At 35.6% G+C, this 19,115-nt stretch overlaps 1 protein-coding gene across 1 annotated transcript in view; it reads right to left on the reverse strand.

The window, feature by feature from the left end:
• NDUFS4 (NADH:ubiquinone oxidoreductase subunit S4) overlaps window positions 1–19,115 on the reverse strand; it is a 101,225-nt gene that overhangs the window by 15,594 nt on the left and 66,516 nt on the right. The window contains exons 3-4 of the mRNA XM_014860325.2: window positions 9,138–9,310; window positions 3,205–3,278 (exon numbers count right to left, since the gene is read on the reverse strand). Of these exons, the coding sequence (XP_014715811.1) occupies window positions 3,205–3,278; window positions 9,138–9,310 (247 nt within the window). The remainder of the gene's footprint in view (window positions 1–3,204; window positions 3,279–9,137; window positions 9,311–19,115) is intronic.

The following is a 19,115-nucleotide window of genomic DNA, read 5'->3' on the forward strand; positions in this document are numbered from 1 at the left end:
TAATGTTACTTAACGTCTCTAAAACCTCAGACTCCTTGAATTAGAAGATGGGGTAACTGTTCCTACTTCATAGAGTTGTAGTGAGCATTAAATTAGAATGAACGAAAAGCACTTAGCAGAGTGACTAGCTCATGACTTAGTGCTTATGAACGTTAGCTTTTGTGATGATGATACTCATTACTTGAGTCTGAAATATAAACAGAAGGCATTAAAAATGTTTTCTAGAAAGCAACTGAATCTGAAAATCTTGTTTCTCATACTGATACTCTACAATACAGTCTTTTATGTCAAGGGAAATAATGCTTATAACTTTTTTGTTTTTTAACCATTTAAAAATAAGGGAAATGAGAAAACAGAGAAGAGGATGAAAAGTAGATTGTTCATTTTCAGAATAGTCCCTGAGTATACAAATTATCTTTTTTTGGTGGCAGTTTTACCCTAACCTCCTACTTCTAGATCCTACTGAAAGGCAAACATTTACTGCTCATAAATGGATAACCTTTGCCAGATTTCACTATCAACACAGAATCATCTCTATCAACAAAAACACATATTTCCCCTAGAGCATATAATGAATAAGCACTGGGCTAGACAGTAAAGACATAAAGATATATGTGAGCTAGTCCATGGACTTAACATCCTTAAGTCTGTAGTTTTTGAGCATTACCCAATCCAACTTTCCATTTCAAAGATGAAGAAACATGCTTATCAAAGCCTACGTATAGTGAAACATGACTTGCTCAAGCTCTCCTGTGAGGCAGACAATTATGGAATGAGAATCCTAGTTACTATCCTCTTACTCCAAAAGTCTTTATATATCAGTGCTTCTGAACCACTTCTTTTTAATGCCTTAACTTACCAGAACATTGTTTCACCCAACTTTCAATAGCACTAACTCACAACAGAATGTTAGGTGTGGTGGGGAGAGAGGATTCATTTGTATGTCTCCCACCACTATCCACCTACTAAGAGGCAAATCAGAATGGAGGGGATGCTGGGTAATTTGGGAAAGATTCTCCGCCCCATGATTCTGTATCACTTCAACAGTGTTTGTTTAGGCTTGCTGCCACAACAGCTAGAGAAACAGGACTTGACTTATCTATTTAAGATATAAAAAGCTAAATGTTAAATAAATGAGGCAGATCACAAGTAATACAGTGAATCCAAGAGTGGAATAATCATTGAGGACTTTCCCAGGAGATGACAGTGGCTTCAAATTCTTGAGTAGAGGAATACATTTTACAAAGTCAGTAATTTCACCAGATATTGAGTGTCCATTATGTAGGTTTTGTGCTGGGGACAAAGCAATGACTAAGAAAGATATAATTCCTGCTACCACTGTTAGCCTAGAGTTTTATAAGTACTATCCACTAAGCTTTTTCAAGTTTTACTGTCTATTGACTTTGATAACATTCCTCAGTTTTCTTTCCTGGGGAGGCAGAAATCAGATGGGAAAAGCACCTGATTTCAACAGCAGCAGTGGCTAGTTCACACCTGTAATTCACATGGCAACTGTAGTCAAGCAGTCCTTGTGACCACTTAGAGAGACACTAACCAGAGATTTAACAGTTTAATTAGATTTCCTGTTATTAAACTCATGTTACAGACCTCAAATGAATAATTTTCAAGGTGTCAGACATGAAATATGGTAGGCTGCAAAGATGGAAAACATTAATAGAACTGTTTTTGATAAGCTATATTACAGTTTAATTAAAAAGAAAGCAATGCTAATTTTAAGTCAAAATAATATTTTAAAGAATAGGACCACTTTAAGAATACTTAGGTAACTAAGAAATTTGGAAATTACCAAGCAAGTGTTAATAAGGAATTTTACTTACAAAATCTTAAGTTTTTAAAAGTCTATTCCTAACAAAATAATTGGATAAACTTATATACTATTATATACTTGACTATGTTCCAAGCACTTTACTTTTATTAACCCATTGAATCCTCACAACAATTCCCATTGTACATAAGGGAAAATGGAAGTACAAAGTCACACAAATAGTAAGAAACTTAATCATAAACTATTTATAACACTAACTTGGGGTGAAAAGCAAATATTCTAGATAATAATAATAACCTTTATGGTGCTTTCACATTTATATGTCAAATATGTTACATAACACTCACAATCTTTTATATTTATATACTGACTCAATAACAATACACTTAGACATTATCTCATTCAAATAGATAACTAAAATTAGATTCAAATTCAATATGACCAACTAGAACAACAGAATGCATTAGGTAAAAATGCATAGTAGTGCATTTAAACCAAAGAGAGGCAAACAGCAGAAATACCAGATGGAGGGAGGCAAGGGTCAGAACCAATAGGTACCAAGTGTCTACTATGTACCAGGTACTGGACTAGGTACACCATGAGATAAATACTGTTATTTCAACAATGAAAATCCATTAAGTCCATTATGAAATTAATCCAAAATCACATAGCTTCAAAGTGGCACAAAAAGGATTAGAATTCAGACTGGTCTGACTCCAAAGTCTCTTTTCACTACTGTGTTCCATGGCTTAACAGCAAAAAATGAGAAGAGACATTTTGCATTTCTGTTGGTAGCAAGATCAACATAAATCAATAGTGTTAGGTGGCTACTTCAAAAGCTAATATGCTCTTAGGCTGCATTAATATAATTGTAGAGTTGAGAATATGCTTGGTACTAGACCCACTATATCTAGATAAGTGGCAAATACAGACATTTAGGCTTACATGATATTTTAGAGGGAATATGATAATGATAACTATTTTCAAATAACTGAAGCGCTATTAGGTAGAATAAGAGACATGAGATTTTGGCTCAAGTAAAAAAAACAGAGGTGTCACAACTGGAGCAGGCTGCCTTATGAGATGTTCAATTAGAGTTTAAAAACAAATGTTAGTGATTTTGCAGAGGGATTCACAAACAAGGTAGGAGTTAGACAAGTAGTTTTATCCCCTGCCTCTACTTCAAATTAGAGCAGTTCAGCTTTTGCATGTTACATGGGCATTCCATGTGAGATTTTTTTTTTTTGGAGAGGGAGTTCTGATACTGTAAAAAATCTGAGAACTACTGGATTAGATACATTGAAAGATTTCTTTCAACTCAAATTCTATATCCTTGACTGGTTGTAATTAACATTAAGAACTTAAAATCATATCTCAATTTTATTTGTCAAAGCAAAACAAAAACAGACCAAACATACCATTTTTTTCTGCAAAGGCAACTGCGTCTTCTTTAGTACTAAAGGTTAAAACCATGTTGGACAAGGGATCAGCCCTGTAAGAAACAATTTTTTTCCAGGATTTAACATTAAGCTTTGGCTGAAAAAAACCCCCAATATTTAAAATAAAGTATAGAAAACAAACAGTTGTTATAATATCAAATAAGCACACTACTGATGAAATATTGTGAATAATCTCTTTAAAACTGGTAACTGTTTGAAGATCTCTTTCTGTGTTAAATTTGGGAGATTTTCTAACAGGTGTTATCAAATTAAAAACTTTATAATTGCAAAGACATTCAGTAATTTTTAGTCTTTAATAAAATTATTTATTCAACTCGTAACAAAAGAGAGAGGGGCCAGCCCCTTGGCTGAGTGGTTAAGTTCGCATGCTCCACTTCAGCAGCTTGGGGTTTGCCAGTTCAGATCCTGGGCGCAGACCTAGCACTGCTCATCAAGCCATACTGAGGCGGCATCCCACGCAGCAGAACTAGAAGGACCTACAACTAGGATATACAACTATGTACTGGGGGGCTTTGGGGAGGAGAAGAAGAAGAAAAAAAAAAGATTGGTAACAGATGTTAGCTCAGGGCCAATCTTAAAATGAAAAAAAAAGGGGAGAAAAATAGAGTTGAATAAAAAAATCCAAGGGGATTCTCTAACTGACCTTATACATTCAATATAAAGAAAATTACTGATGAGTGCAACTGTCAGTACTATCATTACCCACCCCCCAAAATAGATGGCAAAAACATCCACTTTTCTTAATGAACCTTCAATCATTATGGACAATACTCTTCTAAGCATATGGCCATTTAACAAAATAAAGCTCCAAGATGTGACATCTAATTGATTTCTTCAATTAGCATAATGGTAGTATTTACAAATCTATATAGACTCTTTACAAAATACCATTTAACTTCAGAAATGTCACCTTTATTTTTTTTTGCAGTTTTGCTTTTTTTTTTTTTTAAGACTGGCCCTCAGCTAATATCTGTTGCCAATCTTCGTTTTTTTTTTCCTCCCCAAAGCTCCCCAGTACATAGTTGTATATTCTAGTTGTAGGTCCTTCCAGTTCTGCTATGTGGAATGCCACCTCAGCATGGCTTGATGAGTGGTGCTAGCTCCACACTCAGGATCTGAACTGGCAAAACCCTGGGCCACCAAAGTACAGTGTGTGAACTCAATCATTTGGCCATTAATCATTATTAATATGTTTACGAAAAGGTAGAGCACTGTTTGCTACACATGTTTACTATGAATCTCTCAAAAGCAAATACAGCCAGGGGCTGGCCCCGTGGCCGAGTGGTTAAGTTCGCGCGCTCCGCTGCAGGCGGCCCAGTGTTTCGTTTGTTCGAATCCTGGACGCGGACATGGCACTGCTCATCAGACCACGCTGAGGCAGCGTCCCACATGCCACAACTAGAAGAACCCACAACGAAGAATACACAACTATGTACCGGGGGACTTTGGGGAGAAAAAGGAAAAAATAAAAAAAAAAATCTTTAAAAAAAAAAAAAAAGCAAATACAGCCAGCCCTCTGTATCCCCGGGGTCTGAATCCGTGGAATCTGCATCCATGGATTCAACCAACTACACATGGAAAGGCCTACGATACCTGCATCATACTGAACATGTACAGACATATTTTTCTTGTCATTATTTCCTAAACAATACAGTATAACAACTATTTACATATCATTTAAATTGCATTAAGCATTATAAGTAATCTAGAGATGCTTTAAAGCATATGGGAGGATGTGCCTAGGTTATATGCAAATACTACGCCATTTTATATAAGGGACTTGAGCATCTGCAGATTTTGGTATCCATGGAAGTCCTGGAACTAATCCCCTGCAGGTACCGAGGGACAGCTGTACAGCATTCTGTGAAACACTGTTTAGAAAGTGGAAGTAAAAAATATAGAAAAGAGGGTTCAGGAAGTAATTTGGATAGTGGAAAGATATGAGATATACACAGAAGAGAACACATGGGAAGTAGCTCTCACTGAAGATCCACAAGTTGTTGCTGCTTAAGTTCTGGTCATACACTGTGGTTACTATTCTGGGACTCCTATGAGATCCCTATAATGATCTTACCATGGTATGGTATTCTTACCGTAAACCCCACCTTGTAAGCAAAAGCGCTTCACATTGGCTGGCTGTATTAGTACTATAACAAATGGTAATTTTATATTGGTTCCTCCTTTTCAAAGCACATATGATTTCTCAGTTGATAGTTATATAAACTATAATGAGAACAGAAGTGTCAACATAAATATGATCCAATAATTTGATGAGTGTTGACATATATATAAGCTTAGTTGGGAATAATAAATAATATAGAAAAAACTGTAGGAAAAACTTAGGAGCCAGGAGTTCTACTTCCTGCAAATGTGGAACAGCCTTTAGTATTATCCACACTTTATTTATGAAGAAATACATACATAGGTTAAATAGTAACCACTTGCATCAATAAGCCACCATTCACTCAGTTTCTACCCTTCTCATTTCCCTCATCTCCTATATTTTGCCGTTCTTTTTCTAGGTATGTTGCCACCACCAGCTTACACCATTTTTCACTCTTCACCAAACTACTATAATACTTTCCTAACCAATCTTTCTTGACTCCAATCCACCCTCTGCCATGTTGCCAGAATAATCTTCCTAAAGTTCATCTCCCAAACTCACTGCCCAATTCAAAAACTTTAGTTTCCACTGTCTACCAAATTAATTTCAATCTTCCACTCTGGCATTTAAGCACTTCTACAATATGATCAGAACCCACTTTCCAGCCTTCTTTTTAATTACTCCTCATGGAAGTAAACAACAAGTCAAACCACATTGCTAACTGTTCCTCTAAAGGTAGCCTGTATGTTCCCACCAGCTCAATCTGTTCCTTCCACTTGCAGTATAGCGGAAGACCACTATCTCAGCATATGGAAGTCTATCCCAATTATCTCTCATGGTTCACACTGAATATCAATCTTTTCCATGAAGTCTTTCATATCCTACCCTCTTCCAATTGTATATAATCTCTCCTTTCAATCTTTACCAAATATAATTTGTGCTTATATTTTTAGATTTTATTAGCTCAATTTCTAATTACTGAGGTTCCAATTTGGGTAATGGCGGATATAACAGCCTTTAAAATCGATTTACCTGCCAAACAATTACATAATAAGTATAAACTCTGGACAAAACAGGAAAAAAACTGTTTGAAGGGACTAGAGAACGACCAAAAACAGGAAAGAAAGTGGACCTCCCCAACCTTTGAAAGAAGAGAATCAAACTAGATTAGATCCAAGTTTACAGTTGTTCCCCTAAAGGTACTCTCTAGTCCACACAGCTAGGGACATCAGGAACTCAAGCAGAAAGCCATAGTCTTGTCAGCACAAGGGAGTGTGGAGATGGACTGCCAGAGCAGCTGGAAATTTAGCGGGGAAAACAGTAAAAAGGAGGAATCTACTGAGCAGGGAACTGCTGAACTGCACGTGAATGTGCCAGGCTCTAAAACAACAGCTGAGAAGACTGAAAGAAATGAGCAGAGATTTCAGCAGCAGTCTGCTTGGTACAGAGGAGACTACATTTGGAGTTCCACGGAGTCAGAAGGACTTGGTCAACACCCTGCACTTTCCATCGAAACTTCAGAAAGGCCATGCCTTTTTTACTTTTTAACACTATGTTCTAGGACTAAGATGAGGAGTAAAACTGAAACAGACCCACCGTAACAATTGTGGGGGACTGGAATTGGCCACCCCAAGATATGTCTCTTTGGCATGAGGATTATTTGGGGCTGGTTACTTTTAATAAACTGCAGACAGGAAAGCAACTCTAAAAAGTAGAATTTACTTACCCTTTGTTAAGAGACATTTACATTGTTAAGGAAATCTCCATCTGTCAAGGTGTCTTCCACTCTGTACCAGGAAGAAGGGGGGGATGACCCTATCTCTAGAAACTCTTGATAAATCAATGTGGAAGGCAAGGACTTAAATCAGCATAATCTGGTAACCTCCTATAACTGACTCCCCCTACCCCCAACATCCTCCTTTATCTTTAGCTGAGGATGATATTTAAGGTGGTGGCTTCAGCCATTTTGGCAAGCTGCTCAGCTTGCCTTGGCCTCTCCCATGTATACACATGTTATAAAGCTTTGTTTAATTTTCTCCTGTTATTCTGTCTCAGGTGAATTTAATTCGTTCTCCAGCCAGAAGAACCCACAGTGGGTAGAGGAAATGTCTTCTTCCTCTACACAATGCATAAAATATATCCTCCACAAGTTCAAGGTGATCTATCAGTAGTTTAACTGTGTGCTAGAACAAAACTCATCACAGTGCCATTATCATCAACTAGATAAGCATAAGGGATAGCGAATTAATAGATTATTGATACTTCTTAAGATAAGTTGGTTTGATTATTAACTAATAACTAATATTTCAGGGGTTAGTTAGCATATTAATAAGCAGTCATATGTTCACCAAAAGATATGTACAAGAATCTTCGTTTTAGTATTATGCATAAGAACCACAACTGAAAACTACCCAAAAGCCATCAATAAATAGTGCAATGGATAAATCTTGTATATAGATGAACACATAAAATCTCACGTGACTTAAAAAAGAGTAATCATAACATTTCAACCATTGGGTATGGACAAAGTTGTTCCTTATAAATTCCTTTAGTTTCTAGAAGCATGCAACTTACAATGCCACTCCATACATTACATGAAACATAAAATTTAAAGATACCAAAACACCTAAAAAACTGTGCCTATATATCATTTTGTCAAATAAAATATAATTCTATTTAAACTGCAAAATGGCAGATGTCTTTAACAAAAATTCTCCCAGGTACATCAACAGGAAAAGATGTTATACATCATACTTTTCTAAAATGAGACAAAATTTAAACTGATAACTACCTCCAACTGGAGACTGGACACATATAATGTTCTAGGAGTCTCAATAAGAATGACAATTTTCTAGCTTATCTGGCTGTTTTCTCTAGAAGCAGCTTCTTTTACTCGACTAGAGGCAGTCTTGCTATTTTAACATTTGGGCCTTATTCCACCATAGAGATTTACGTCATTGACTTCATTGGTGCCACAGAATTTATGACTACTTTATTCCAACGCACTGTAAATTTATTAATCGCAAGATCTCAGGGACTTAGTAGTTTCCCCAAAATAGCTAAATTCTAAACTCACGTAGTCTCCTCTCCTTAAAAACAAAAAAATACTTTATAAAGAAGTTTTATTTTAGGGGGCCGGCCCCGTGGCGGAGTGGTTAAATTCACGTGCTCCACTTTGGCAGCCCAGGGTTTTACCGGTTTGGATCCTGGGCAGGAACATGGCACCATGCATCAAGCCATGTTGAGGCAGCGTCCCACACAGCATAACCAGAGGGACCTACAACTAGAATATACAACTATGTACTGGGGGGCTTTGGGGAGAAGAAGAAAAAGAAGAAGGAGAAAAAAAAAAAAGATTGGCAACATATGTTAGGTCAGGTGTCAATCTTTAAAAAGAAAGTTTTATTTTAATTTAAAAATAAGAAAGTGTCACTAAATTATTCACACTGTGTACCTTTTAAACTAAGATACATAGCTTGGGGACCGTGCTAAGAGTACTCACAATGTCAGCCATTTTATCCAATAAACAGTACTCTGAAAAGGACTGCTTCTATGGTTTGTTGTGCTGGGCTACACTTATATGAATATTAAAATATATATATGATACATGTAAATAAATGTAATATATCTATGTCATTGAACATAGTGACACCTATACAAATGGTCTCAAAAAGTATTATAAAGCATAGTATACATGAAAGAGTTTAAAAATCAGTATATTTAAAAGGAAAATCTACATAGAAAAAGAGAGTTGAAAACAATATTCAAATTAAACTAAAGTACTCACGTTGATGCCCAACCCATCAAAGGATTTTCCCATCGCTCCCTGGTATCAAACTCCATCTTCCATTTCTTCGTGTTGTTTACTCCAGCCTGCATGTTATTGCGAGCAGGAACAAAGATCCTGACTTTTCTAGTTTTGATATGCTCTTCTGGAACACCAGTTAAAGTAGTGATATCCTATAGAAAAACAAGCAAACAGTTTCTAACAGCCCATATACCCCCTAATGTACTTTTTTGCTTTCTATATTCATGCAACTCTATTCAGATTTATTTATAAACTGGGTTTTATTTATAAATTGGGCTTTTTAGCTTTCTGGCTTAGTTCACTACTCTGCTATTTTACCACATAAATTGCTATTTTGATATGTGGAAGAGGTATACTGGGGAGAGGGTTAGGGTACAGTGGGAAAGGATTCATAAAAAAAAAAATTTAGGTCCCTCTTGTCCAACAAAGCATTGGTAATTTCTGAAGAATTTGCTGGTAGAAGACCCTCTGGTCAATAGATTCTTATTTCATGAGTAGGGGTTACTAGTCAGCAGAGAAAGAATGCAAAGGGATATTAAAAGTTAGGGAAGGGGCTGGCCCAGTGGTGTAGTGGTTAGGTTCACATGCTCTGCTTCAGTGGTCCAGGGTTCGCCAGTTTGGATCCCGGGCCTGGACCTACACAGTGCTCATAAAGCCATGCTGTGGCAGCATCCCACATACAAAATAGAGGAAGACTGGCACAGATGTTAACTCAGCAACAATCTTCCTCAAGCAAAAAGAGGAAGATTGGCAACAGATGTTCACTCAGGGTCAGTCATCCTCACCAAAAAACAAAAAGGGGGGAGGGATAAAAAAAGTGACAAAATTTTAAATAGGAAAAAATCTATTATCAGTGGCTTCTGTGTCAAACAGCTTACAACAAGGCATTCCCTTCAGAGGAAAGCCTGAATGTTTTTGTGAACAATTAAAATCAATTAACAACTTTAATCCCCTTTCTGATTTATCTCCCTTTGGTGAAACCTACTGAAGAGAAAATGATACATCAAATCTATTTGGCAAAGGTAAGCCAAAAAGTTGCAAGATTTTGGGGCTGGCCCCGTGGCCGAGTGGTTAAGTTCACGCGCTCCGCTGCAGGTGGCCCAGTGTTTCGTTGGTTCGAATCCTGGGCGCGGACATGGCACTGCTCATCGGACCACGCTGGGGCGGCGTCCCACATGCCACAACTAGAAGGACCCACAACAAAGAATATACAACTATGTACTGGGGGGCTTTGGGGAGAAAAAGGAAAAAAATAAAAAATCTTTAAAAAAAAAAAAAGTTGCAAGATTTTTGCAGAAATGTGAGATGAAAACAATGGTAAATTTCCTTTCTTTTTCTATAATTCTATCTAGTAACAAATGCTCAACTGATGAACGCATACCATTTTGATGCCTCAGATTAGATATATTTATCAAATTATAGTGGCAGCCAGGACACAAAATAATAAAGTAATTCAGAGTTTGTCTCCATTCAGTAATGGTAAAATACTTTATTCTGTCAAAATAAGATTATATTAAGGTCAACTATATCATTCTTATAAAGAAGTATTTTAAAATCATGGTTCACTTACTAAAGTATATTTTAAATAACTGGTTACAAACAAGAGTAACATGAAAATGATTATATCAAACTTGTAAAACTAGAAAATTTAACCCATTTTGTGAATTTTCATTTTATTGTTAATAGCTCTCCTAATGAAGGCTAATGTTTATTTGTACTTCCACTCTAATCAATGCTATGGACCAAAGAATTAGTATAAATACTTAGCATTTTCCCAGTACATACTGCAGCATAAGTGTGTTTCTGACTTGATTAGTCTTTCTACCCAAAGATTAAAAAAACAATTCTTGAAAGTTATTTTAGCTGGCAACCAATCCTCTGCTTAACACAATACCTTTGCACTTGCACCAATACCTAGGTGTGGTTACTTTGTCACAGCTTGTCTGTTTGGAGAAACTATCAAAATGATCCATATAAATATTTACACAAACATGCAATTCTAATATGTGCCTACCTTTTTTAAAAGTTTCTTTGCAGGTAGGATAAAAACAAAATGAGTGCAATTGGTACATGATTTTTAAAGGTATTAATATAACTTTTAATTGGTAATTTGTAATTGTCAAGTTCAACTTCAAAAAAAAGTCATTTCGGGTATTATTACATTTAATGACTTTCTAAAGCATATTACTCTATTCAAGAAAGAACCTGAAAGAGACTCAGCTCCTGAGAAATCCTCAATGCTTATTTCCCTCTTTGAATCCACTACAGCATTTGTAATCTGTCATATTAACTTATTTAATATTAGATATTTTTGTGTTAATATATGCTATTTCTTCAGCTATTGCTGAAGCAGGGTATAAATAAACAATTTTTATGTGTTACAAAATTATGGGATAAGGCATCATTTCCAAATTCCACAGCAACCCCTCCATTCTGAGCTAAGTTCATAAAAACTGGAGCTATAAATTGGCTACTCCCAAAATTAAGACTTATAAGAAAGGAAACACATTACACTCTTAACACTAGTTACCTCAGGAAGACAAGATCATAGGAAAGAGACTTTTTCTTTATAAAATTCTATAATGTGATGCATATATGCCAAAGTAATTTAAAAACCAATAAAGTTTTTTAAAAATGGAAACTGTATTTCTTGATTTGTATTATCTTATTAAAGTACAAAGGGATAGAATGATTTTTTAGGATGGAAAGCCTCTTTAAAATAAGTGGCTACAAAATGTTGTAAACTCTTTATATTTTGAACTCCTAACAACCAGTGCTTCCATGCATTCTCAAATTATGCCAATTATTTATTGATATCTTCCCCCAATTTAAAGCTGGCACTCAAACAAATGAGTTTCTGAATTTTGAAACCCAAGTTCTTCTGACATAGAAGCCCTGTTTTTGCCTGCAGAAGACATGTAGGGTACTGCAGCCCAGTTGAGCTGCTGCCAAAGACAGAATAAAAAGGCTTGGCATCTCTCAACATACTTGACACCTAAAGGGCACAGAATCTCTAAAACTCCTAGTCCCTGTAGCCACACTCTTAGTCTAGACAAACTGATTTCTCACACTTTTAAAATGCATTACGACACTCTATTGTTATCATTTCATCCACACAGCTTCAGCGACTGACAGACGAACCTGTCCTTTAAGCGACATTTCAATGGGCTAAAGCTCCCACTCCAAGATTCCATTAAAACAATGTAATACTTGAAAAGAACTACGAGGCACTATGTTGAACTCTTTACTTGTGTCTTCAACGCTTTGCTTTCTGTCAAAGTTCTCACTGATGTACCTGTGGCTCAACTTTTGCAAAAAATTAATAAAACATGTGCAAACTACTGAAACTATATTGAACTAATGATATTCTCTCTAGATTGCTACTTCTGTATTGCAATATGAATCATCTGTAATTTTTCAAAAAAAACCTATCTATAAAAGAAAGAAATGCTTTGAAGATGTCAATATTGCCTTTTACAGATTTGTCATTTTATTACTAAAATAGATAATTTATAAATAATTCATAAATTTTCTGTGACTACAAACAAGTTAAATCACATAAGGTAGGAGAAGCCTTCAAGTTGGCACCTGAAGAACCTCAAGACTCACCAGTTAATAATTATCTATAAATTCTAACAAAGCAAGATAGCCTGTAGAAAATATAGACAGATTTACTGAATTTTAAAACTCTTAATTTTTAAGCAGTTGGGTCAAGCATGAAACCTACATTTCTATTAAAGAATGTCACTATCTTAATAGAATAAAGTTTCAGAAACACAATCTTACGTACAATATGCTATTTTATGAAATAGTAAGTAATTAATCACGATTCTTAGATTAAAAGGCACTCAAATAAACTTTGCTACTGAAAAGATGCATAATTCCAAAGTTCCACTCTTTCAGCACCATTTCTTCCACAATTTTAAATTCTGGAAGAGCTGATAGCTGATCTTCCATTTCACACGTCTAGTTAAATAGAATGGAGGAATTTAAAAATCATTAAGAAAGTATATGCCAGTATATGTAAAAAAACTTTATTCTTTCAAATACCAATTTCCATTACAAAATATTAGTTTTCCATATAAAAACTGTATGATTCGGTTATCAACTGTCCCCATTTATCTTATGTGAATTCAACTTTTTTTTTTAACAAAGGAAGCAGGGAACAAGCAATGGGAAGTTGGTGTCAAAATGCAGAAAAACCTCCCAGCAAGCTTCTTGCAACCACCCAGGATTTAGAGTCTTGCTGGCTGCTCTCTTTTCAATACCAGAATTTCACACATTTCAATGACTATTATGACTTCAAAGAATCAAATTTTCATCATTGTCCGTCATCTGCCGGTTGATTTGTATAAAGGAGTTCTTCTGCATGCACTCCAAACAAAAGCCTCCTTACTTTTGTGGCTATATATCAAGTTTAAAAGTTTTGTTTGTGACAGTTGTGTCTTTGGTAAATTAGGGTAACACTGAAGGAGTGCAGCTGCTCTGCAGGAACCTCCTTTTTGGCACCATTTCACTTAAATAAAAACTGAATAATTAGCTTCTGCCTTTATTAAACCACAAAAATGCCACTGGTCTTAGTAATTACTTCCGGTTGCCCCACCCACTTAACCTTAATAGTTTACACTAGTCATAAAGAGAAATAAATGAAAATGGTTTTTGTCACTCTGGATGAGTTTTTGATGGATCTCTTAATACACCTAGAAGAGCCAAAATTTTTACAGGCTTTTGGGTGATAAGTTCACTAAACTGCATGTTATTATGAATCAATGTTGAAAAGTTTTAATAGAGCACATATTGGAAAATTAAGTAAAAATATTGCTTATAGAAATTTGTTTTATTGCAGGCTAGTAGTTACCAATTATGTGTTTAAATTTATTTTAGGGCTAAAACTGATCTAAGTTTGATGACTGTGTTTATATTCTACTTCAACCATGAAAGATGTTAAAAGGAAAACAATCTTAGATTTGTAATAAAAACTTCCTTTCAAGTACCCTACAGATACTTAACACAAGAAACTCATTAAATGGTCTCATAAATAATGAAGGACATTTCACAAAATAAGTTTTACAGTTTGGGAAATATAGAGTAGGCAGATATCATAACCATATACATTTACTTACCACGGAAGAACTTTAAACATTTCTAAAAAGTTAGTAGCCATACTCATTCAGATACAATCAAAACTGTAAAAGTAAGAGGTGTGCCAAAAAAAAACCAATTTTTGTTTGTTTAAGCAACACAGTGATGGGGAAGTCCATCAGGTAATGAAACAAATATTGGAATGTGACATCCATTATATTTTGAAAAGTGAGCAAAGCTGTCAGGGAACCAAAAGTTAAGTTTTAAATGGAATGTTGTAAAGATAGATTATGCAAATGATGCTGCCAATCATGTAACGGGTGAAAAACTAAGAAGTAGACACATGTGTCTCAATCTCAAACTATTTTCATTACTGCTAGGTCCTTCTGAGCAGGATAGGGTAGAGCAAAGGCTAAAAGCAAAGGGCTGAGTCAAAACTGGGTTAGAATCCCAGCTCACAACTTTGGCCAAATTAATAGACTTCTCCTAATTCGTCATCTATAAAATCAATTAAATGAGATAAAATGGGGACTAAATAATGTATGTAAAGTGCTTACTTTAGGCAATAGAAAGAATATTGTCTCATTTATTCAACATATTTTTCAGCTCCTATATATTAGACACTGGACACAATACTCAACAGTATAGACATGATCTCTATTCGTGAAAATTACTACTGAATATTTTAGAAAGGACAGAGTGAAGAAGTAATGGGATGTTAGTGTCAAGATCCAGAAAATCTCTCACTTTCCTTGAAAGATATGAGTTAGGGGGCCGGCCCAGTGGCACAGCAGTTAAGTGTGCACATTCCGCTTCGGCAGCCCAGGGTTCGCCGGTTCGGATCCTGGGTGTGGACATGGCACAGCTTGGCAAGCCATGCTGTGGTAGGCGTCCCACAAATAAAGTAGAGGAAGATGGGCACGGATGTTAGCTCAGGGCCAGTCTTCCTCAGCAAAAAGAGGAGGATTGGCAGCAGTTAGCTCAGGACTAATCTTCCTCAAAAAAAAAAAAAAAAAGAAAGAAAAATAGGAGTTAGTAATTAAAATACAACAAACGGTTTTGTAGTTAGAGTCAATAAGTTGCTTCAAGTCTGGAGGAGAGAAAAACCTAGCTTTTCTTTTTTAAGAAGGGCTTGAAAGTTCCATTTCTTGTATACACCAAAAACACTTGAATACAACATATGTAAAATAAATGTTTTATTAAGTATGAAACCACATGCTGAAAAGCCTATGACATTCATTAAAATGAAGAAATAAGGTATAATTTACTTTGTTCGCTTCAATTCAAATTGAAAGATCCTACTACGCCAAGTTATCTGTGCCAGGGGCAACAGAGGATCTAAGGATAAGACATCATTCCTGAACTTAAGTATAATGTGTGTACCCAAAGGAGGGAGGCAGGGGGGATAACTAAATAATCATACTATGAAATACAATACTGGTTAAAAGCAAAGAATTAGGATTCAGATAAACCTGAAGGAACCCAAGCTCCATCATTTGCTACCTGCGCAGTACTGACAAGTTGCTTAAACACTCTCTATGTCAGTTTCCTCCTCTAAAAAATATACAACAAAATCTACCTCACAGCACTGTTTGGAAGGATTCAATTAGGATGTAAAGGAAAATATTATTAATGCCATGGGGGTCAAATAAAAGATAGATTGCATTTGATTTTAAGGGTGAAACGATATCAGAAAATACCTAACCAAAGAGAGAAACAGAAGATAATTTTTTCAAGATACTTATGATTTTAAAAAGACTGTGTTAAAACATTATAACAATATTAAAGAGAAATTTAAAAAAATATATCCATATGCTTAATACCATAGCAACTGTTTTCTTAACTGTATTACCTACCAACAATCCATATACATATCTACTTTACACAGTTATAATAATGTTATTTTGCATTGATTATTTTCAAGTATCACTATCACTAACTTTTTTCCATTACCCAGTCTTCATTTTTCTTGTTTGAATTGTCTCATTAATAATCTATTAGGTTGATATGCCACCATTTCTTAGCCAATTTCTTATTCTTGAAAAATTAAACTGTTTTGTTGTCATTGCTTTTTAAGTATAGATTACTGCAATGAAAATCTCACTAATCTAATTCCCTTACGGTTAGTCACTGAGGAGAGAATTAACTGAGTCAAAGGTTATAAGAATTACCATGGTCCCTGACATGTTATCAAATTACTTCCCAAAAAGGTAGTAAAATTTTATATTGCCACCAACAAAGTAGGCCAATTTCCCTTTATCCTCTCAAGACACAGAGAAATAGGTATATATTAATTGGCTTGAATTTATTTAGTGTGTGTTCTTCCAAGCAAAACTATGAAAGAGACGATGAGGTTGATTTTTGACTTGTGAAAACATAAAAAAATAACAAAATTTCCTCAAAATTAATCCAAATGATGTAGGGGCTGGCCTGGCGGCACAGCAGTTAAGTTCACATGTTCTGCTTCGGTGGCCTGGAGTTCGCCAGTTTGGATTCTGGGTGCAGACCTACACACTGCTTGTCAAGCCATGCTGTGGCAGGCATCCCACATAAAATAGAGAAAGATGGGCACAGGTGTTAGCTCAGGGCCAGTCTTCCTCAGCAAAAAGAGAAGGATTGGCAGCAGATGTTTAGCTCAGGGCTAATCTTCCTCAAAAAAAAAAATTAATCCAAACGATGTAATGTTACTTTATAAGAGCTGCTACCAGAAGAAAGAGGCACAAAAAGGTAACACTCACCTAAACTCTAATTAACTGCTCAAAATATAAGTCTCGGACATCACAGAGTTGTACAATCTCTTTGTAATGGTGTTGGGATGGCAAATATTTTCAGATTTTTACTGCATATATAGTTATATTCTGTAGCACATGATTTGACATATGGCATAACCGAATCAAGTCTACTAAGCAGCTGTTTAGGGCAGAATGCTACAATTTTTAAAAATGATATAGCAATAAACTGTTTTCCCCAAAATCAGGAAAATCCATTGGAAGACTCCCCTCAATTTTACAAGGAAACACTTGAAACAATCTTCATTTTCTACTAACTTTGAAACAAATGAAAGTTACTAAAAAAAACAAACCATGCTTAACAAATAAATGAATGATCAAGACGGCCTCAATGAAAACCAACAGGCTCCACTGAAGCATTTTGGAAGTATTAAGCTAATAAATTTTTTTAACTTATAAGAAGAAAGGTACAACATATTAATAATGATCAACTTTTTAACAGCCAGAAAGACATTTTTTTTTTGGCTTTTTAATCTAATGATCCAGAATTTTTTGAATTTCTAAATCACTAAGTCACGTAGCTATATTAGGGTCACACAGAAGCTTTTTCAGAAACTAATATAAAAGAGAAAAAAGTTTGGCCACAAAGCATTGGAACATATACAGCAAATTACATTTCAAAAAGATCCAATCTGTTATTTCTTAATCAAACAGCCCTCCTCATACCCTGGTGACAAATCAAAAGGCTGACACACATACAACGTACATTAAGAGTTGTGAGAGTAAAAGCCACAGCAGCAGAGAACTTAATATGAAATAACTGTTGAATAAACACCACGGGAAAGGAACGGAAGGTAAACAAACTTCCTAAAGTCAAGTGATGGTTTAAGCAATAAATGAAACTAAGCCTGGAAAGGAAGCTGGAAATAACAGAAAATAATGGATCCAAAGGTGAATGCTTCTGGCTTAATAAAGCAATATTCAAGAGGCAATGTGTGAAAGTCCAACTGGATTACAAGGAAGTACACCTAAGTTTAAGACAAGCCCTTGTTAACTTAGCATAAGAATAAAAGTAAAACTATGCAATAAAAGTCTCTTTGCTGACTTAGGAACTGACAGTTTGTCAGTTACCTGAAAATATCAGTGAAAATGGGATCGCCAAGTAAGTAAATGCATGCACGTGTGCATGTGTGCACACATACACACCCACACCTTAAACACTATATTATAACTCAAAAAGCATACATGTACATTCTTTTAATAATCTTCTGACATATGGCCAGTACCTTTGCTTTGAGTATACGTCCAGTGATAAGAATTCCAAGTGTTGTTTCTTCCATAAACTAACAAGAAAATACATCAACTACAATTTATAGTTGTGGTTTTTTAAAATGTGAAATGAGAATGTAAAGAGATCTGCGAAACAATGTGAGTCCAAAATCTGTCTAGAATTTTATGATTCCTTTCATATCACAACCTTTTATAATTGCTTCACCTCTACCTAATTTGACAAAAATTGTTTGTTAGAAATTCACCAATATTGTCTTTTCCAAGTATTCAACAGAACTGTCATAGAAAGAACTCTTTGTCCCTGACATAGCATTCAGATTGCAGTATTCAATTAAGTTATATAATTACAATGTCAAATAAAACTGGCATAGAAAGGTGTGGAAACAAGCACAACTGAGTCTTTTTCTTTTCTTAAGGTTGGTTGAAGAGTACTATTCTTCTTCCTTCTTCTCCCCAAAGCCCCCCAGTACATACTTGTATATGTTAGTTGTGGGTCCTTCTAGATGTGGCATGTCGGACACCACCTCAGCATGGCCTGATGAGTGGTGCTAGGTCTGCACCCAGGATCTGAACCAGTGAAACCACGGGCTGCTGAAGCAGAGCGCACAAACTGAACTACTCGGCCAAGCGGCTGGCCCCACAGCTGAGTCTTGGTAAGCCTAAGTCTGAACTACTGAGAAATGGTAGTATACTAAAACAAAACTTAAATTAAGCCATAGTGTGTAGCGTGTCAGGTGTTAGTATGTTTTATAGAAAGAATTGAGACCATCAATAACTATTAAAGTTTGCTTAAAAAAAGTAAAGATTTGGGGCCGGCCCGATGGCTGAGTTGGGTAAGTTTGCGTGTTCTGCTTCA

Source organism: Equus asinus, chromosome 10 (assembly GCF_041296235.1).
Source record: "Equus asinus isolate D_3611 breed Donkey chromosome 10, EquAss-T2T_v2, whole genome shotgun sequence".
NCBI classification, from domain to species: domain Eukaryota; kingdom Metazoa; phylum Chordata; class Mammalia; order Perissodactyla; family Equidae; genus Equus; species Equus asinus.